Below are 23,020 nucleotides of genomic sequence, written 5' to 3'. Positions count from 1 at the left end.
GAATAGCTGATTCAATTACTCCAAACTCGTAAATGATGTTTAAATTATGATCTTTTGCTCAGAAACATAAATGGTCAAAAATTGCCTCAGATTGCACCACAGAGCACCTAGAATCCAAAATCACGGCATGCCCCAGGTGGGGGATTTATTCCGCCTCCTTGCGTGTTTTGACAAGAGGTACGTGGGGGGGGGGAGGGATTTGCAATGGGATCATCACGTGTTGACAAAAAATGCTGATCATTAAATTCTGTGAACATGACGTTGAAGTAGTTCTGAGAGAAGCAAAGAGCAATCATAGGGGGCACTCTTCAATGGAAATCATAGCGTTACTTTTCTGTTTTGTTCCTTTTTTTTTAAAGATCAGCTAGAGCACCCTAGCCTCTGGTATTGGTGCTCTAGGCAAAAAGTGCACATTGCCTAGAATGGACATGCAGTGTGTACACATGTGAGATGTGCATGTGATGTGCCATTTATGAACACCGCAAGAGAAAGTTTCAGGAATTTTCTTAGTTATTCCCCTAATTTCTTGTCATTTAAGATCGGGTCTTCATGAAACTTGGCCCTGGATAAATTGTGCAAACATTTCAGTTTCATGTCTTATTATTTTCATTGACAGATAACACTGTTGGTTTCCGGCTTGGTGCTTACGAAGTTACATGTACGTATTTCCACTTGAGTTTCCTTTTTGTAAAAGACGTAGATCAGCTTTCATGTTTGATTGGACGGGCTGTTGAGGGGCATGGCCTATAAGTAGATGACGCACGAAGGACTTGATTAGTTACCTACCAATCAGAATGCAGTACACAGAAGATTGACAGATGTACATATTGTGCATTGTCTAATCTATCTGTCAGGATTTAATTATTAAAAAGAAAGAAACAAGCTACAAAAGACTTTAACCACTGTCATCCCCTTTCCTAACCAATGTTGGCTTACTTTTGTGGCATGAATATTGAGGGTATACATTTGTACTTTCAACATTGACCAGCCAGCTCTATTACTCAATAGGGATTTTTCAACAATTACAACCAAGATTGAGGTTACAAAATTGAGAAAAATCACTGCTTCATTAAATGTTGCTAGTGTACAATGTACATGCACATTTAATTTATCACTGATCTTGCTTTTACAAGCAAATTTGTTTGTCTTATAAAAGGATGTGACTTTTAGAAACATGGTTTGCATCCTGCTGCCGGCCAACAAAACGAACAATCAAATATTACTAGATATCAGAAAGACATACAAGCTCAAATACCCATTGGGTGATAGTACATTGCTGTATTAGGTGTGTTTAGAGTGTGAAATTACACAAGGAATTAGCAGCTTTAATGAACATGTAGAAAGCAGCAATTCCTTAGATACTGTCCAAATTAAGGTACATATACAATCTTGTCTGATGCAAAAACAACTGTACAAAGACCTTCATATTTTATAGCATTAATTTTTCAATTGTCCAAATTTTTAGTACCCTTGACTTGAGTCAATCTTAAAGAAATATTAGAATATTGCTTTACATTTAAACATCATAAAAAGATGGAGCTCATAATACTGATGCTACACAGTTTATGTACAATTCTAGAGCGTGCAAGTCTCGCCAGATCACATTCACTTTTTATGTGAACTTCTTGTTACTAAAAACTGAATTTACCCAATAGTTGTCTGCATAATAGATTGAACGGAAGTAGAGGTCAACATTTGTCTGTGCTCTGCACAAAAAACCATATATGTAATAGATTTATCCTCAAAAATATTTTTTCAAGAAACTTTGAACGTAAGGTCTGCACTTAATTTGGTCTTCAAAAAATATGTTCCATGTTGTGCTACATGTATTCACAAAGATTGCTACAATGTATTTGGAATCAGACGCTCCTTATCCATAACTTGCAACTTGTGTTGTCTAATACTTAGACTGTCTGAAACGGGCTTCTAGAGCTATGGCTATGGCTATTGTTCCCATGTAATTGTAATGGGTGAAGACCCAGACAATAGCCATAGACATCTCACTTGCAAGCTCATACATTTGTATTTCACTTAAACATACCTAAAGCTAAAAATTCAGTCTATTTTCTTCTCTAATTGGAGTTGGTCTTTTTATAATCTGTTCATTTGCATATCAGGTCTTGTCCCACAACAGATCCTTATCACGATCTGATGCAACAGCACTTCACCTCAGAGATCTTCAAGATTGAGATCCCAAACCTCCCAAGACATTTTTGATTTGCGGTGAGTTTTCTCTCTTAACATTGAACCCTCGATAACGATAATCATACAGTTTGCCCTTTTTAAGAGTTCATATTGCCAACCATGGTTGGGATTTTTCAGGCTCTTTTAAAATAGATTAACCAAATTAAATGGGCCGTGGAATGAATTTCCACGAAACATGAAAATAATCATATAATGGTAAACAGCTGCATACTTTTTGCAAGGCCTGTGCACTTTCACAATTCTTTCTTATGTTGCTGTGATGTCAATATAGGTAGTTTACACTGTACAGCTTAGGGATTTTCTGTGAAATTTATGAACCAAAAATTCATTGCATTGTGCATGCACACATAGCACTTCGTGCATTATGACCCTGTGCTATGATCATGCTAAATACAGTCAACCTCGACCAAAACACTTTTGTAACTTTTTGTCGTCAAACAGCAAGTGACACTGAAGTTCCAGCTCATGACATCACTGTATTGCTCATGAATATGGTACTTGGCACTTTCATGAAAATATTTAAAAGCCTGAAACATCCTCAAAGCTTATTAAGAGGTGCATGTCCCAAAATAAAAACCTCCAAATCTGTTTCAAAGGCACTTAAAAAAATATGTTAAAAGTGGAAAATGTCATAGTTATCCAGTGCCAATACATGTTTACGTATTTTGTTCTCACAGAAAACAAACAAACTTACTCATTAAGGCACACACAAAATCCTCATTCAATTAGCAATGAACGTAATGCAATTTGTAATTTCTGAACCACTTGCATACATACATTGAATGAGTTCCAGCTGGTCCCTTCACTGATAGTTGGTGGCAATCTGCTCTGGGGCTGCACATTAATGATGTCATGGCAGGTACATGTACAGTTATTGGCATGATCCACTAAAGTAAAACACATTTCAACTCCACCATATTATGCTGTTAATGTTTCTCGACCTCAAATCTATTTGGCTTTCCAATGAAAAAAATGTACAGTACAGGTATGAAAAGGCCTAAAACTGCTCTACAGTTAGAACATCCCAGAGCAGTTCAAAAGCACACATGTGCTCCCTGATCACTTGGACGTTTCACACTCAATTACCAGAGAACTTTGCTCTTGACATCTTTCCAACGATTGACTCCCTTCTGGCTCTGGATGTGCATACTGCTGCCCTTGTGCTGATGGCTCTGTGCCAGTCAGCCCAGGCCATTGTTCCTGAGTACTTGCAAGTGACTGCTGGCTCTCTGTGGGTTCTGGATGTACACACTGTTCCCCTTGCATGGATGGCTTGCAGTCAGTCAGACTAGGGCATTGTTTCTGATGAGAATCATTTGCAAGCGCTGGGGTCCCTGCTGGCTCTGCATGTACCTCAACATGCACTTGAACATGCTGCTGACTGTGCATGAATGCCTTGCTGCTGCTTTGCCTGGAACATTGTTCTTGACAGCTGTTCAGTGACTGCTGACTCTCTGTGTGTTGTGCATGCCCTTGGCTTGGTGGCTTGCTGCTGCTTGGCCTAGCAGCACGGTGCTCTTGGTCGTTTTCTGCCTGTGGAATCACACGAAGCTCAATCTGCTTCCCTGGCTGCGATGATCGGCTGGGATTCCGTCTTGGGCAGCAATTACAGCACAGTTTCAGGAATGAGAAAGCCTCGACTACAGCTTCACGATACTCAGCATTTGTGGCACTGTAGACCAGGGAATTGATTTAGCCATTGATAAGATACATGATTGTTGTGCACGTAACCACAATATGTAGTTTTTCTCCAAGTTTGAGATTTTCAACAGCCTGGGAAGGCACACTCATAGAATAAGTCATTTCCACAATGAGAATATTTGAAGCTGCAATGGCCAGTGAGTTCAGAATGAAGAAAACAGCAGTATTGATTATAACCATACGGAGGACCTTGCCTGCTAGCTTGGGACGGTTTGGCAACAGGGCTGATTGCTTGCGCACTTTCACTACTACATAGATATACAAAGCAAGAGTTGCTATTAAACAGACAGTGTTGATGATGAAATTCATCCAAAAGATGATGTCAGTGAAGACGTACTCTATTGGTAAGAATATCAGAATCACACCAACGATAATGGTTGGCACCCAGAGTCCTGCTGATATCTTTGCTGCTCGAGATTTAGAGGCTTTTTCTTTGAATGTCAGAGGATTGCGCACTGCAGAGAATCTCTCAGCTGCTATGGTAACCACAAAGAAATTAGAAGCAGCTGGGAACATGTATCGTAAAGCTTGGACTGCATTTAGGACAAGGATGCTGAACTCTATATGTGAAAACAATGCAACTTGAAAGTCATTCATAAGGTAGAGTGAGTCAGCCACAGCCAGATTGGATAAGTAGATGTTGATGATTGTACGCATGGACTTCACTCGAATGACTGTGAAGAGAAAGACAAAGTTGATGAGGAGGCCGATTGTTGCAATGATTTTAATACTCAACCATATTATTTGTTCACTTCTATCTAGACTCTTGCTAAAGTTCTCAAGATGCTTTTGTACTTCAGTTGTTGGAGTGGAGCTGTCTTGGTAGCCATCACCCATAGTTCATGTACAGTGTAACTATTTGCAACATTCCATACGGATAGATTATTGGTACATGTAGTCTGTCCTATTTCAAGATGACTCAGGTTTTATACTAACCGAGTATATAAGACATCGAGCAATTTGAAATTGAAACTAAAAGCTTCTTCATATTTTCTCCCAGCTTTGCCTTTATCTATAAGATATTCAAGGATAATTTTGTCCATTATTTTGACAGCAGTGTAACCAAAACAGTCAACACTTTTACACTATATTGTCATTGGCATGAATTTTCCACTTTTTGTTTCTGCTCGGTACATGCGTTTTTAAGTTTGTGTGTGTGTTTCCCTCAAGATAGTGCACACTGTTCTTTAAACCCAATTAGGTCTCAAGAAATAAACACAATAAAGGTGCACATCTCAATGTCTCCAACATTTAGTGCGTTTTTTTATTGTTAACTTATTATATTTCAAAGGTTTGGGTCAGAGGCCAGACTAATCAGTGTTTGTTTCCAAGACATTCCCATAAAAAGTTACCATGAACTGGCAAGACTCAAGCTCAATTGGCAATTTGGCAATTTTGTTTTTTTACAGCAACTGAAGATGTTGACTGGTCTTCAACTGAAACCCGAGAAAGTCAAGGCAGTCAACAAGGCAACCTATGCTTTTGTGACATTCAGGTAAAGAATGTTAACTCTCTATTGATTTTTGCTTCCAAGGTCATCAGTTGTTGCTTGTAAAATTAAGTAGGCATCTACACCCAGTCGAGTGTCCATATTTGAAAAGATGCTAAGCTAAAACTGTGTCATTTTTTAATGTCTCATTCAAAAAGGAATAACTTATTTATTGCTTGCAAAATAGCAATTTAAAAAAGAAATTTATTTTTTTGGTATGAAACTCAAAAAAAGCATGGGGCCTGCATGCAACTTTAAGTACACTCCCACCCCTGACACAAACATTCAAATGTACAGATAGTGATCTCCTTTCCTGTTATACTCAGTGGCTTGTGATGGATTGATCGATAATAATCAAAGTGATTACCGACTGTCTATCAATATTTTTATCTCTCAGCTGCCAAGAAGATAAGGAGGAGGCCTTGAAACTACTCAACGGACACACGAAAGGACAAGTGCTGAGAACCAAGGTATTCACAAAGTCAATAAGCACTTTCACGGTATATGCGTCATCTTGTTCATTTGCTAGACGCAAGCACATTTTGGAACGCATGACTTGAAAGCGTGAAAGTTTTTGATTGACAATGATTACACAGCAACACTGGTAAATTTGCCCCGTAAGCAAGATGGCTCAATGACCGTGAAAGTGCTTATTGTGGTTTTACTATTGGCACTTGCTTCTGTTGGCACTAGTCATTGAATTTCAATTACTAAAAACTGTCTCAGCATTGGCTACCAGTGCAAGGGGTCTAGTGGCTGCTATTGCTGTGGTTATGGGTTCACATTCCCACACTGACTTTTTCCTGTAGCTCGCCAAGCCAGTTGAGGACCCGTACACTAAGAGCCTTGCTCTGAAGAGAAGTCAAGAGGAAACTGATGGAAACACCCAAGAAGCTAAGAGGAGGAAGGAGGAGGACAGCTTACCAGTAGAAGAGAGGTGAAGACATTGTGATAGAATGCAGGGTTGGGCTGGATTCGAACCACCGTTCATTAAAAATTTACGGCAGTTCTAAACTCGGATATCATGGATATTGGTGCTATTTGGTTTGGGTCAGGTATTTTGTATTGACCCCAAATTTACCCAAACCCACAAGCACCTTGATATTGTGTCTGCCTTATCTCGAAAAGGCTAATAGCAGTTGAACTATTCACGATAATGACAATTTTCAAGACTCTGACTGAGTGCAGTTTTTGCCTCCTTTCCCAATCTGCAGGTTAAACAACACAGTGACTCCACCATGGAACCAGCCGTATGAGGACCAGCTATCCACCAAACAGACCAACACCAGGGAGTTTTTGAGGAATTTATCCAAGATGGTGCGACGGAATATTGGGGAGATGTCTCCCTGGCTGAAGCAACAAAGGTGAGCTACTCACCAAAGACACAGGATGGTTGTGGGCCAGAATGGAAATGTAAATTCCTTTGACAAAAACTGTTTTCAGACAACTTTTTCTGGCAAGTGGACTTACATGTATAGCTGCCCTGAACATTTGTTAAAGCTCCAGAAAATGTTAGAATCAGTAAAAATTCATCACCAAAGTTTGTGTCCAATTTTCTGAAATAAGCTCTCTTCCCCGCACACAAAACTCACAAAGAATTAAAAGAAAAAAACAAAAACATTGGAAAAACCTCAACCCAAACCTAATCAATTCACAAACTGCTTGAGTGGGACTCGCACCAGCAACCCTCTGCTTCCTGGTGCAAATGTTTTAACCACTTGACCACCAACAAAGACATGATTTTTATGTAAATTTATCTGTAGTATTTTGAATGATTCTATGAATTATAATATCAACGTTAGTTTACTTTTTCACATAGTTAGTGCTAGGTTAGCTTGACTGGTGTGAACTTGGGTAGATAGATGAGTCACCTTACTTTTACTTTGAATTAATATTTCAACCTGGATTTCTTGTTAGATAAACGTTACAGTGTGTGAAGCTTTTGTGGGATAAATATTCCTGACATTGGAGATGGCTCATTTGTTCCTTAAATTTTCGTTGCTTGTGTGCCAAATCACAGCCAGTATTAGAGAGTTATCGCAACAAGTGTGAGTTTACCATCGGCAAGAGTGTAGATGGCATCGGTGAGTGAAACTGGCATTCATTTTTATTCATCCAACCTCTTCATTTTTCTTGTTCTGCATTCTTTGGATTGGATGATTTCTGGGCAACTCTGAAGTGTCATTGGTGGGATGTGAACCCCAACCCCCTGCTTATAGAAACTCTCTTATTCAGGGGCAGATTGAGACCAACTGTCCCTGGACTTACTGGCAAACTGGGTCTCACGGCCATCCCATGTTTTGACAATGCGATCATCATGTGTGTTGGGGAAAAATGATTGTAGTTCTGAGAGAAGCAAAGAGCAACCCTAGGGACTCGTAACTAATTCAACCAGGAATATTTTGACAAGAACGGATCGAGGCGCAGGATTTATTTTCACTCAACCTCAAGCCAGGCGGGTTGAAGCCATCACCCTCGGGCAGCACACTCATATTTCCGGCCTCGCTCGCTGTGAGCAGGTCGCTGACAGATATGTCAGCGTGTTTGTCCGTCATCCATTCCGAATCCCGCAAAACCTTTGGATGTATACAAACACGTCAACCGGCGCGAACTGGTTCAATGAAATAAAATTTCAAATCGTTTCTTTTCACATTTTTGTTATTGAAGCACACCAGTGAGTTCAGTCCACAACTATTGGTGCTCCTGGCACTATATTATTATGTTAAATGCACATTAATTGTGCATACATGTACAAGTGCATATAATGAGCCTCTTTTGAATATCGCAACAGAAAGTTTTAGGATTTTTTCAGTTATTCCCCTAATTTTTGTTAGGTCTTCATGAAACTTGGCCCTGGATAAGTTGTGCAAACGTTTTAGTTTCATGTCTTATTATTTTCATTGACAGATAACACTGTTGGTTTCCGGCTTGGTGCTTACGAAGGTAAGTATTTCCTCTGAAGTTTCCTTTTTGCAAAAGATGTAGATCAGCTTTTATTTTTGATTGGATCGGCTGTCGAGGGGTGTGGCCTATTAGTAGATAACGCTGATTTATTACGCACGAAGGACTTGATAAGTTACCATCCAATAAGAGTGCAGCATACAGAAATATTGACAGATGTACATATTGGGCATTGTCTAATCTATCTGTCAGGATTTAATTATTGAAAAGAATGAAACAAGCCACAAAATATTTTAGCCCTCGTCAGGAAAAATCCCTTTTCTAAACAATATGTTGGTTTACTTTTGTGGCATGAATATTAAGATTGTGTATTTGTACTTTCAACATTGACCAGCAAGCACTTTTACTTAATAGGGATTTTTTAACAATTACAACCAAGATTGAGGTTACAAAATTGAGAAAAATCACTGCTTCATTAAATGTTGCTAGTGTACATGCACATTTAATTTATCACTGATCTTGCTTTTACAAGCAAATTTGTTTGTCCTATAAAAGGATGTGACTTTTAGAAACATGGTTTGCATCCTGCTGCCAGCCAACAAAACCAACAATCAAATATTACTGGGTATCAGAAAGATGTAAGAGCTCTAACACCGAATTGCTGATAGTACATTGCTGTATTATTTGTGTTTAGTGTGTTAAATTACACAAGGAAATAGCAGCTTTAATGAACGTGTAGAAAGCAGCAATTCCTTGGATACTGTCCAAATTAAGATACAAGTATATACAACCTTGTCTGTGCTAACTGTACAAAGACATTCATATTTTATAGCATTGATTTTTCAATTGTCCAAATTTTAAGTAAACTTGAGTCCATCTGAAAGAATTGTAAAATATTGCTTTGCATTTAAACATCATACAGACACGGAGCTCATGAATGTAATACAACAGACTACTGGTGCTACACAGTTTATGTACAATTCTAGAGCGTGCAAGTCTTGTCAGATCACATTCACTTTTCATGTGAACTTGGCACTAAACACTGACTAGTCTAGTCACAGATTTCCGTGTTTGAATTTGCCCAATAGTTGTCTGTGTAATCGATTGAACGGAAGTCAACATTTTTTCAATTGATTATGGTACAGACCTAATCAATGGGCAATATTTTGAATGTGTTGGTAAATTGGAATGATTCTTTTCTTTTTCAGAACCCATTCATTGCCATTGACTGGATAAACCTAGTCAGGACACAAAATAAATGCACACAAATAGGATGTTACACACGTTGTAGCTCCAATAATACATGGTGCCATGCTCTATCGACAGAAGTGGAGTACAAATTGCTGACTTAAACTATCAACTACATTTTTTCCAGCTGAATGTAGTAGCTATGAAGAAAGCAGATTAAATCCCATACTGTACATTTAAAGCCTACAATATGTCTGTGCTCTGCTGAAAAAAAAACCCACATCATTAATAGATTTTTCCTCGCTAAAACAAATTTTTAAAAACTTTGAACGAAAGGTCTGCACTTAATTTGGTCTTGAGACTATATGGACTTTTTTTCATGAGGAAGCCATTTTGGTCGTGTTCCCTGCATGTACATGTATTTGTTCTAATTGTGAACTGTTGAGTGGGATGGTGCCAGACTATTTGTGCATTCTATCCTCACTTTTGTCTTTTTCTTTAAATGTGGCTTAAAACATTAGGGTATGTTTATTTTTTAATCTCAAATTTTAAATCACAGCAGACTGGTTTTAATTTGTAATTTAGTTTATGTCATTGCTTTCATTTCTCTTCGCAAGTTCCAATTTACCTCGCTTTCAATTTAGTATGGCCGACTCGTGAATAAAGCCCATTTTCCACGTCGTTCTAATTGTATGCCTAAAGTTTGGTAATGTATTTGGAATCAGATGCTCCTAATGTATAACTTGCAACTTGTTTTGTCTGCTACTTAGGCTGTGTCTGAAACAGGCTGCTAGAGCTATGGCTACGGCTATTGTCAGATTGTTCCCATGTAATTGTAATGGGTGAAGACCTAGACAGTAGCCATAGACATCTCACTTGCAAGCTCATATTAGACTTAAAAATACCTAATGCTAACAAAAAGATAGCAAATCAGTCTATTTTCTTCTCTAATAGGAGTTGGTCTTTTATCTGTTCATTTGTCTTTCAGGCTCCTTTAAAATAGATTAACCGAATTAAAGGGCTATGGAATGAATTTCCCTGAAACATGGAAATAATCATAAACTGGTAAACAACTGCATACCTTTTTACAAGGCCTGTGCACTTTCACAATTGTTTCTTATGTTGCTGTGATGTCAATATAGGTATTTTCACTGTACAGCTTTGGGATTTTCTGTGAAATTTATGAACCAAAAATTCTTTGCATTGTGCATGCACACATAGCACTTTGTGCATTATGACCCTGTGCTATACAGTCAACCTCAACCAAAACACTTTTGTAACTTTTTGTCGTCAAACAGCAGTGACACTGAAGTTCCAGCTCATGACATCGCTGTATTGCTCATGAATATGCAACTTGGCACTGTCATGAAAATATTTAAAAGCCTGAAACATCCTGGAACTTATTAAGAGGTGCACGTCCCAAAATATAAACCTCAAAATCTGTTTCAAAGGCATTTAAAACAATATTTTTAAAGTGGAAAATGTCATGGTTATCCAGTGCCAATACATGTTTATGTTTTTTGTTCTCACAGAAAACAAACAAACTTGCTCATTTAGAAACACACAAAATCCTCATTCAACTAGCAATTAACGTAATGCGATTTGTAATTTCTGAACCACTTGCATACATACATTGGATGAGTTCCAGCTATTCCCTTTAGTGATAGTTGGTTGCAATCTGCTCTGGGCCTGCACATTAATGATGTCATGGTGGGTTCATGTATTGCAATCCACTAAAGTAAAACACATTTCAACTCCACCATATTATGCTGTTAATGTTTCTCGACGTCAAATCTATTTGGCTTTCCAATGAAGAAAGTGTACAGTACAGGTATGAAAAGGCCTTAAAACTGCTCTACAGTTTGAACATTCCAGAGCAGTTCAAAAGCACACATGTGCTCCCCTCACTTGGACGTCTCACACTCAATTACCAGAGAACTTTGCTCTTGACCACTTTCCAACGATTGACTCCCTTCTGGCTCTGGATGTGCATACTGCTGCCCTTGTGCTGATGGCTCGGTGCCAGTCAGCCCAGGACATTGTTCCTGAGTACTTGCAAGTGACTGCTGGCTCTCTGCTGGTTCTGGATGTACACACTGCTCCCCTTGCATGGATGGCTTGCAGTCAGTCAGACTAGAGCATTGTTCCTGATGAGAACTTGCAAGCGCTGAGGTCCCTGCTGGTTCTGCATGTACCTCAACATGCACTTGAACATGCTGCTGACTGTGCACAAATGCCTTGCTGCTGCTTTGCCTGGAACATTGTTTTTTACAGCTGTCCAGTGACTGCTGACTATCTATGTGTTGTGCATGCCCTTGGCTTGGTGGCTTGCTGCTGCTTGGCCTGGCAGCACGGTGCTCTTGGTCATTTTCTGCCTGTGGAATCACACGAAGCTCAATCTGCTTCCCAGACTGCGATGGTCGGCTGGGATTCCGTCTTGGGCAGCAACGACAGCACAGTTTCAGGAATGAGAAAGCCTTGACTACAGCTTCACGATATTCAGCATTTGTGGCACTGTAAACCAGGGAATTGATTGAGCAATTGATAAGTTGCATGATTATTGCACCCAGTGCCACTGTGTTTGCCTTTTCTGAAAGTTGTATCAATTCAATACTCTGGGAAGGCACACTTGTCCTTGAGACAATGACAATAATTGCAGCTGCAATGTTCAGTGAGTTCAGAATGAAGAAAACAGCGGTATTGATGATAACCATACAGAGGACCTTGCCTGTTGGCTTGGGACGGTTTGGCAACAGGGCTGATTGGTTACGTATCTTCACTACTACATAGATGTACAAAGCGAGAGTTGCTATTAAACAGCCAGTGTTGATAATGGAAACAAGCCAAAAGAGTATTTGAGCAAAGATAATTTCTGTTATTGGTAAGAATATCAGACTGACAGCAACAATACTTGTTGACACCCAGAGTCCTGCTGATATCTTTGCTGCTCGAGATTCAGAGGCTTTTACCTTGAATATCAGAGGATTGCGCACTGCAGAGAATCTCTCAGCTGCTATGGTAACCACAAAGAAATTAGAAGTCTCTTGGAATATGTATGGGATATTCAATACTGCTTTTTGCCCAGGGATGTTGTACGTTATAGGTGAGAACAATGCCAATATAAACTCAGTCACAACGTAGAGCAAGTCAGCCACAGCCAGATTGGATAAGTAGATGTTGATGATTGTACGCATGGACTTCACTCGAATGACTGTGAAGAGAAAGACTATGTTGAGGAGGATACCAATGGGTGCAATGATTTCAGTACTTAACCATGTTATTTGTTGATTTCTTTTATCACTCTTGTAGTAGCTCAGAAGATGCTTTTGTACTTCAGTTGATAGTGTTGAGCTGTTTTGGTAGCCATCACCCATAGTTCATGTACAGTGTAACATTGATTGCTGTCTCCAAAGTCGTGGTTCATATGTTCATTCCTTTCTTCGCTCTTGGAATAGTTCTCAAGATGCTTTTCAACTACAATTGATAGAGTGGAGCTGTCTTGGTAGTCATCACCCATATAGTTCATGTACAGTGTACAATTAATCCCTGTGTCCTACATGTACATTTTATTCAGATACAGCCAAGAAAGTTCTTCTCTATTTCAAGATCATTAAAGTTTTATACAAACAGGGAATATACATACTGCACAGGGAATATTAGACCTTGAGAAATGGGCAGTTGAAACAGAAAGTTTTTCCATATTTTCTTACTTTTTTCCTGCATTTATCTTAGACGCATTGTAATGCACATGACATATCTCATGACAGCAGTAGCTGTAACCAAAGCAGACAAGTTGGTTTCGTTACTGTATTGACATGAAATCTGAGATTTAAATTTGTTTCAGTTTAAAGCATTTGCTCCAGATTATAGGCCTACCAATATATTTGTACATGCAAGTGTGAAATTAGGAGACTTTTGAAGCGTTGCTGACAGCAAACGCACCGGTCCTTTTCAATTGTTTATGTCACGTTTAAGCTAAAGCACACATGCTCACTATGACGCAAACAACGGAAACAGGACCAATGTGTTTGCTGCCACCAATTCTCAAAAGCCTCCCATTGTTTGGTTTAAATTTTGTTCATGTTACTGATTATGGAGAGTAACACTTACTCAAAACTTCTTTAACCACTAAGTTCACATTTTACATTGAAATGTAGGTAACTATGAAAAAGACAACTTTTATTATTGAAATTCCATGCTGTCTTTTTTATGAATTGTGTCCTACCCTTGGATGTTGATCTTTTTACACGTACATCACAACAATTCAGTACTTCTATTCTGTTTGATAATCAATGTGATCTGATAAGGAATAAAGTTTAAATGAAAGTTTCATTCTAAAATAATCATTTGATTTCTGTTCATTTGTTGCTTTTTTTCTTTCTGGAGCTGATGCTGGTTGTCATCTGAAATCAGACTCTGCCTTGCCTGACATTCAAGTTGATGTCATATTCTCAGTTTTGTTGACGGAATGTCTTTGTAAGAGAGATTGCAAGGGCTTACTACTTCTGGATGTGAACCCAGAACCTTCTGCATAGAGTGCAGGCATCTTAACCAGCTCCACCACCAAGTTTGCTGAAGTCAGCCAAGGGCAGATCCAGAACACAATTTTGGGGGGGGCCAAAAAAATATTTTGGTCCCCCAAAAAAGTGGGTCAAAAAAATTACGGCGTGGGGTTCGGGGCCCGCTTAATGGCCCCAAAAAATTTTTGGATTCTAGATGCTCTGTGGTGCGATCTGAGGTAATTTCTGACCACTTTAACCAATGTTTTTTTGGGGAAAAGATGGTGGTGTACTCATTGCCTGCCTTTATTGCGATGTCACATAAAAAAAAAAATTGGTTTCGTTTTGGGGGGGGGGGGGGGCATGGCCCCCTTTGGCCCCCCCCCCCCCTGGATCCGCCCTTGAAGTCAGCTGGCTGATTGGAATCTTGTTGAACAGCAAATTGCTGCAGATATCCATGTACATGGAGTGGTGCTGATAATCAGTAGCGTACATAATGTAGGACTCAAAGAACTTACTATGTGGACTGGATGTGAACACAGAACGTTCAGCTTAGAGTGCAGGCATCTTAACCAACTCCACCACCAAGCTTGCTGGAGTCAGCTGGCTGATTGCAATCCTGTTAAACAGCAAATTGCTGCAGATATCCATATATGTAATGGTGCTTATAATCAGTACATAATATAGTATTTGAATCAGTCACACGACTCTAGCAGATTTTCTACATTACATAATAATGGTGTAGATGTTGGCACTAAGTGTGGGAAATCATGATTAAAATCAAGGCAAGGTTAAATTATGTTGTTTTTCCTGATAAGAATTATAACTACTGACTGTACAATATGGATTCATGTTTAAGATGATACCTCATTTATGTAAGATTCTTCAATGTTCACATTAAATTTTGACAGAATTTCATGTATAAATCAGTTATTTACACATACAATTTCAAACTCCGCAATCCAGATTACAAAACTTATTTTAGAGTTCAAACATCTTTACAAGTTGAGAAACTTTAAAAATCGTGTTATATCCCAATATACAAATTACAGTACATGAGAAGTACATGTACATTACATTGACTATTTACAGCAATATTTTGGGAAAATTATTATTTTCATTGACAGATAACACTGTTGGTTTCCGGCTTGGTGCTTACAATGGTAAGTATTTTCTTTGAACTTTCCTTTTTGCAAAAGCTGTAGATCAGCTTTCATGTTTGATTGGATCGGCTGTCAAGGGGCGTGGCCTATTAGTTACTATACTGCTGATCAACTCCAACCAATCAGAATGCAGCACACAGAAAGATTGACAGGTGTACATATTGTGCATTGTCTAATATGTCTGTCGGGAATTAATTATTGAAAAGAAAGAAACAAGCCACGTAAGAGTTTAACCCTTTTCATTGCTTTTCCTAACCAATGTTGACTTACTTTTGTGGCATGAATATTAAGGGTATATATTTGTACATTGACCAGCAAACACTTTTACTAAATAGGGATTTTCAACAATTACAACCAAGATTGAGGTTACAACATTCAGGAAAATCACTGCTTCATTAAAAGTTGCTAGTGTACATGCACATTTAATTTATCACTGATCTTGCTTTACAAGCAAATTTGTTTGTCCTGTAAAAGAATGTGACTTTTAGAAACATGGTTTGCATCCTGCTGCCGGCCAGCAAAATGAACAATCGAATATTGCTAAGTGTCGGAAATATCAGCTTTAATGAACATGTAGAAAGCAGCAATTCCTTGGATACTGTCCAAATTAAGATACATATATACAAATACAACCTTATCTGATACTAATTTTGCAAGGATGTTCATATTTTATAGCAGTGGTGTAGCCAGGAATTTTTCAGGGGGGCGGGGCTGGAACATTTCATGGGGGGGGACGTCATGTAGATGAATGATAATTTTTTTAGAAACTCAAAATCTCAGTGGGGGGGGGGGGGGGGGGGGGGGGCTGTCGTCCCCAAGTTAATTTTTTTTCTTCTCTAATTGGAGTTGGTCTTTTAATCTGTTCATATGTGTATCACGTCTTGACCCACAAGAGAACCATTCCACCAGCACCTCTGACGTACCGGTGACTGGCGCTGCCATAATGGATCCTTATTACTATCTGATGCAACAGCACTTCACCTCAGAGATATTCAAGATTGAGATCCAAAACCTCCCAAAATCGTTATCGAGGGTTGAATGTTAAGGGAGCAAAACTCACCGCAAATCCAAAATGTCTTGGGAGTCCCAAGACATTTTGGATTCGCAGTGAGTTTGCTCCCTAAACATTCAACACTCGATAACGATAATCATACAGCAACTGAATTAAAGGGCCGTGGAATGAATTTCACTGAAACATGAAATATAATCATATATGAAAGTAAATAGCTGCACACTTGGTATCTTTTTTAAGCGCACTTTATGCAATGCCTGTGCACTTGCACAATTGTTTCTAATGTAGCTGTGATGTCGAGTTAGGTATTGTACTCTTTACAGCTTTGGAATTTTCTTTGTCATTTATGACCCTAAAATTTATACATGCAGAGATATCAGTTTGTGCATATATTAAAGTATGTCATTGACTACCTGCCATGTGCTAAATAATGAACAAATCAGTGACATCAACCTCAACAAAAGCACTTTTGTAACTTTTTGTCGTCAAACAGCAGTGACACTGAAGTTCCATCTCATGACATCACTATTGCTCATGAATATGCAACTTGGCACTGTCATAACATAACAATATTTAAAAACCTGAAACATCCTCAGACGTAAATTACAGAGGTGCATTTCCTGGAATCAAAACCACAAAATCTGTTTCAAATGCACTTAAAAAGTATTTTACAGTGGAAAATGCCAGGTTTCTCCATATGTTAGTACCAATACATATTCACACAGAAAAAAGAAAGAAACTTGTACACAAAACCTCATTCAACTAACAATTACAATATGGAATTTGCAATTTCTGAACCATTTGCACGCATGCATTGAATGAGTTCCAGATGTTCCCTTCACTGATAGTTGGTTGCAATCTGCTCTGGGCCTTATACACTGCTCCCTTATATGGATGGTTTGCACTCATCAGTTACCAGAGAACATTGTTCTTGACAACTTTCAAATGATTGACTCCCTTCTGGTTCTGGATGTGCATAATGCTGCCCTTGTGTCGATGGCTCGGTGCCAGTCAACCCAGGCCATTGTTCCTGAGTACTTGCAAGTGACTGCTGGCTCTCTGCTGGTTCTGGATGTACACACTGTTCCTCTTGCATGGATGGCTTGCAGTCAGTCAGACTAGAGCATTGTTCCTGATGAGAACTTGCAAGCGCTGGGGTCCCCACTGGTTCTGCATGTACCTCAACATGCACTTGAACATGCTGCTGAGCGTGCATGGATGCCTTGCTGCTTCTTTGCCTGGAACATTGTTCTTGACAACTTTCCAGTGACTGATGTCTCTCTGTGTGTTGTGCATGCCCTTGGCTTGGTGGCTTGCTGCTGCTTGGCTTGGCAGCATGGTGCTCTTGGTCATTTTCTGCCTGTGGAATCACATGAAACTCGATCTGCTTCCCTGGCTGCGATGGTCGGCTGGGATTCCGTCTTGGGCAGCAACGACAGCACAGTTTCAGGAATGAGAAAGCCTCAACTACAGCTGCACGATAGTCAGCGTTTGTGGCACTGTAGACTAAGGAATTGATTGAGCTATTTACAATTTGCAAAATTTCTGTGCATATAATGAGAATATTGACTATTTCTTCAAGTTTTTGAAAGGCAACAATCTGGGCAGGCAATGGATAAGTTCTTGCCACTATTGTAATTATTCCAGTTGCAGTATGCAGTGAGTTCAAGGCAAAAAAAACAGCAGTATTGATGATAACCATACGGAGGACCTTGCCTGCTAGCTTGGGACGGTTTGGTAACAGGGCTGATTGCTTGCGTACTTTCAGTACTACATAGATGTACAAAGCAAGAGTTGCAACTACACAAACAATGGTGAAAATGGAAGGCAACCAAATGAAGATATCATAGGAGACAATTTCAAGCAAGAATATCAGAATCACACAACCAACAATTGTTGGCACCCAGAGTCCTGCTGATATCTTTGCTGCTCGAGATTTAGAGGCTTTTTCTTTGAATGTCAGAGGATTGCACACTGCAGAGAATCTCTCAGCTGCTATGGTAATCACAAAGAAATTAGAAGCAGCTAGGAACATGTATCGGACACTTGTGAATGTTCTTTTGGCTAAGAAATTGGACTCTGTGGGTGAGAACAATGCCAATATAAAGTCGTTCAAAAGGAAGAGCGAGTCAGCCACAGCCAGATTGGATAAGTAGATGTTGATGATTGTACGCATGGACTTCACTCGAATGACTGTGAAGAGAAAGACAAAGTTGATGAGGAGGCCGATTGGTGCAATGATTTCAGCACTTAACCATATTATTTGAAGACTTCTTTTGTCACTCTTGTATAAGTTCTCAAGATGCTTTTGTACTTCAGTTGATGGAGTGGAGCTGTTTTGGTAGCCATCACCCATAGTTCGTGTACAGTGTGGCATTGATTTCGTGCGTCCAACATTTTGTTCAGATGTAGTCTGCCCTATTTCAAGATCACTCCAGTTTTATACTAACAGGAAATATAAGACCTCAAGAAATGCGTAGTCAAAACAGAAAGTTTCTTGAAAGTTTCCCCCTATTTTTCCTAATTTCTCTTAGACATATGCACGTGACTTATCTCATGATAGCAGTAGCTGTAACCAAAGCAGACAGCTCAGTTTCGCTACTGCCATTGACATGAAATCTGAGAATTAAATTTGTTTCAGTTTTTATTATTTGCTTCAGATGATACCTTCGTGCATGCATATTGTGTAATCCTCTGTTCATGTTCCTGATTATGGAAAGTAACATTCACTTAAATTCTGATAGTGGCGGGAAACAGTCTTCCACGTGAGAACTTAATCAAAGTCAGGCAACGTTTAATAAGGGAATAAACGTGTGTCCGGGAGGTATTATAACACTCTGTTTAAGACCGGTGGGAGTCTGGATGGGCGATAATTACCCGAGGCGAAGCCGAGGGTAATTATCGCCCATCCAGACTCAAACCGGTCTTAAACAGAGTGTTTAATACCCACCGAACACATATTTATTCCCATTCATAATACCTTTTCGGTCAAAAAAACGAATCTTTTCGGTCCAAAAATCAAAACAAGTCAAAAACTAGATGTTGCCAACCATTGTGTTCAACAATTTTACTTCATGTTTTACGAAACACCCCTCTGACTATAATATGGAATGCCCCTCCACAACTCCACAACTCGTTACCTTATAAGGACATTGGCGTGCATGTTGGGCGTACTGCGCGATGTCATGCAAAACGCAGCTGGGCTGGTGTAGCAGTGATGTAGTGCCTTGATGCTGGGCCTTGGCCTTAAGGCTGCCTTAAGGCTGGATTTTAGGGCCTTGGCCTTGGCCTCGAGGCTTGAGGGCAAAAGCCTTGGCCTTGAGGGTTCAGGGCCTTGCAATCTTGAGTCAAGACTCTTCAAGGCCCATAGATTTTTGCATTTTCCAGATAAATCTGTTCGAAATTTTGCTGTTACCATTTTAATCGTATTACCATGGAGGAGGGAAGCACCCTAAAGATGTGTGTGTTGGGTACACTTCCACTTTTATAGCATCACATTTTGTTACTATTGTAGTAGATTTGCTGCAAAAATATTCCGTACACTTGTGGGGCTAATGAGATGATCACTTTAATTGCATATAACTATGGAATAGATTTGATTTGTTGTATATGTCTCCCTGATAAGTGCTAAGGATTTGCATGTATCTGTTTTAGATAATGCTGATATTTCTGACCATGTTGGGCCAGCAAATAAAAATTTCCCAAATCAGTTTCTTGGATCCCCTTTTGTTACACTTGGGAGAATTGTGTGTCAATATAGAAGTAAATCTTTATTTTGTTTTAGTTAAACCATATTGAAGACCTGAACTTATACTTTAATAGATACAGTGCAGTCATAAAACGGTGTAGGCCTATGCGAGCATGTTGATTGCAATTAAAGAAATGTTGTTCTTTGTAACGAGCAATTCGTGATGATAAGGGCGGATCCAGGGGGCCAAAAGGGGTCATGCCCCCCCCCCCCCCCCCCAAAAAAAATGAAACCATTTTTTTATGTGACGTCGTAATAAAGGCAGGCAATGAGTACACCACCATCTTTTCCTCAAAAATCATCGGTTAAAATGGTCAGAAATTGCCTCAAATCGCACCACAGAGCATCTCGAATCCAAACATTTTTTTGGGCCCTTGAGCGGGCCCCAAAGCCCAAGCCGTAATTGTTTGACCCACTTTTTTTGGGGGTGGGGGCAAAATTTCGTTGCCCCCCCCCCCCAAATTGTGTTCTGGATCCGCCCTTGCGTGATGATGTGTCACTCATGTGACTATAATTAGTTCTATATCAATGGTCATTTCATAAAACAGGGTCTTGGCCTTGGCCTTGAGGGTTAAGCCTTGGCCTTGTCCTCGAGGCTTGAGGGTCAAAGCCTTGGCCTTGAGGGTCAAAGTCTTGGCCTTGGCCTTGGCCTTGGCCTTGGCCTTGAGGGTCAAAGCCTTTGCTCCAACACTGTGGTGTAGTGTGAATTTCGGACCATGAAATACTGATTCACTGGTAGTATTGCGCATGCATACGTGAGAAATGTGAACGTTCAACCAATGAAACGTTAAAAGGCACTGGATTTCATGGGAGTCCAAATTTCATGTGACACTGGAAAAGTGTTTAAGACCAGCTAGCCATGTCTTTATCATCCGTTTTAGACCAGCCAGGTAACGGGCTCGCGACCAATAGAAAATGAACCTTTTTTTATTGAAACTTGAAAAAAACCCACATTTTTTTAACCGGACACTTGGCCTCCGTAAAATCAAAAAGTGGGAGGGGGGGGGGGGTCTGGTACCATCTTCAACATAGGGGCGCTCTTCCAAACCAATGATTATATGCTAAATATGCATTATGTGCCCATTTTCGGGCCGTATTGTATGGGTTTTGGGACTTGGTTTTCATATTCCTCGTTTATATCAAAAATAACTATACCATTATTGGGAAATGGTTACTTCTAAGAAATAGTAAGATACTTTAAGGGCATTTTGTTTGTATCTTGAGGGGGCACTTTACTGTTCGAGGGGGCACATTTATGGCAGCAAAAGGGGCACTTGGGAAAATCTAGGGGGGCAAATGCCCCCCCCCCCCCCCCCCCCCCGGTTCCGCCGCCCCTGAGCGAGCACATATTTCTTTTTCACACAAAGTGATACTTGTACATTGCATGTGTTGCACAAAAACGCAATATGGATACATGGACTAAACCCTGCTGTTTGCAAATACTTGTGCATGTACATCAGAATTCTATTAATGGTGCAAGGTAAATTCAAACTCTGTCAAATCTCTGTAGAAGTTGACTTTTTCCCTTAATCAAATGTCTAAAATGTTACAATTCCTGTTCTGGCTACAACTGTATAACCCAAACCCAGCATGTCCATTTTCCACCTCAGTACTCAAGTTATAATAAAGCAAAAGCAAATTTCACAAGCTTTTAATACAAAAATTGGAATCCCAGTCTGAGATGTCACAACTTCACTTTGTTAGAAGACAAGAAGACAACTTTTTGGAAAATATTCGGGCAAAAGATAAATTGTCACTGATTTTTCAAGCTTACTCAGTAGGAAAGTTTTTGAACCCTGAACAAAGATTCTGGATATTGTGAAACTGAGATGTATTCAAGTCAATCACAAGCCAATCACAAGTCCATCATAAGTCCATCACAAGTCAATCACAATTCAATCACAAGTCAATCGCAGGTAATCACATACCAATCACAAACTGATCACAAGTCAAACACAAGTCAATCACAAGTCAATCATAAGTCAATCCAGGGGTGTGAAATCTCAGCTTAAAGCTGATTACAGCTTTTTTTGTTTTGGATTTCAGCTTTTTTCCCTCACTTGCTGTGTTCAAAAGTATAGGAGATTTCCAAAGTTCAGCTTTTTTGCACCTTTTCCAGCTGTTTTCAGCTATTTTTATCAGTGGTCACTCACACCCCTGTCAATCACAAGTCAATCGCAAGTCAATCACAGGCATCACAAACTTATCACAACTCAATCACAAACCAATCACAAGTCAATCACAACTCAATCACAAGCCAATCGCAAGCCAGTCACAAGTCAATCACAATCTTATATTCCCTTTTCACAGTTCATTTGAATAGCTTGTGACTTAACTTGAGACTGGATGACTAGTTATGACATTCTCCTCGGGGTAGTTACTCATTTATGTTCTGTCCTCCCCAGTCTCCGTCAACCGATTTCAAATCGAATCAAGGGAATCCCATTCCGGCCGACCAAGGCAGTGGCCGTTGACCTCTTCCCACACACCAAACACTGTGAGCTGGTCATACTGTTTGAGAGAGCTGACCGAGTTGATCCCTACTACGAGGTACCAGTGGACATGAAAAGATCCAGCAAAACCGATGGCGAAGTTTCAACATCAGTCGTATGTTGATTTATTTACAAAACTGTCACTGATAACAAAGTTTTTTTGTCAAAGCTGGTATGCAATTAGTGCCCTGGCAGGGACATGCAGTGCTTGGGGCAAGATTTCTATTTGAAAAAAATGTCAAGCAACTTGCGGGTACTTTGGAGAGTTGGATCCCAACGTTTTTGGTCCCATAATGACCACCGTACAACCCGTGTGTGGTCACCACCAATGGGAAAACAAGGACGTGTAGTTGTGTACCCACATTAGCAAGTGTACAGCACTGATGCCGGAGGGTTGTGCTGTTACCTGCTCTGTATATTGCCAACTGGGGGCGCTGTTTCAACCGTCCAACAAATTTGTGTGTGTAAGGGGGGGGGGGGGGGGTATGGGCACTCAGTGGGATTTTAACAATGAAAAGCTTATTTTTTGCATTTCTGAGTGGGGTATGGGCCACAGGCACAAGGGGGCATGGCGTCGCGGGAGGGGGGGCCAAGGGGGGCACTTGCCCCCCCCCCCTGGAAA

At 39.9% G+C, this 23,020-nt stretch overlaps 1 protein-coding gene and 3 pseudogenes across 4 annotated transcripts in view; 1 reads left to right on the top strand and 3 right to left on the bottom strand.

Moving 5' to 3' along the window:
- The window catches only part of LOC119730863 (tRNA (uracil-5-)-methyltransferase homolog A-like), a 32,661-nt gene extending 9,641 nt beyond the window's left edge, over positions 1–23,020 (top strand). The window contains exons 3-9 of one of the 4 annotated variants that reach the window (XR_005271401.1): positions 5,316–5,401; positions 5,793–5,865; positions 6,205–6,332; positions 6,610–6,759; positions 7,416–7,479; positions 15,111–15,146; positions 22,312–23,020. Coding sequence is in view for 1 of the 4 variants with exons in the window: in XM_038203914.1 (XP_038059842.1) it covers positions 5,325–5,401; positions 5,793–5,865; positions 6,205–6,332; positions 6,610–6,759; positions 8,303–8,306 (432 nt within the window). In the remaining 3 variants the exon portion in view is untranslated. Of the gene's footprint in view, positions 1–1,970; positions 2,224–5,315; positions 5,402–5,792; positions 5,866–6,204; positions 6,333–6,609; positions 6,760–7,415; positions 7,480–8,302; positions 8,349–15,110; positions 15,147–22,311 lie in introns of those variants that run through there. The other 3 variants (XR_005271400.1, XR_005271399.1, XM_038203914.1) reach the window with 3 other exon arrangements.
- Positions 3,265–4,345, bottom strand: LOC119730124 (annotated as a pseudogene).
- Positions 11,331–13,001, bottom strand: LOC119730123 (annotated as a pseudogene).
- LOC119730122 lies at positions 16,242–18,514 on the bottom strand (annotated as a pseudogene).

The sequence above is a fragment of the Patiria miniata genome, unplaced genomic scaffold (genome assembly GCF_015706575.1).
Source record: "Patiria miniata isolate m_02_andy unplaced genomic scaffold, ASM1570657v1 HiC_scaffold_22, whole genome shotgun sequence".
NCBI lineage: Eukaryota > Metazoa > Echinodermata > Asteroidea > Valvatida > Asterinidae > Patiria > Patiria miniata.
The sequence above is the reverse complement of the archived record's forward strand: the minus strand, read 5'-3'. Positions and strand labels throughout refer to the sequence as shown.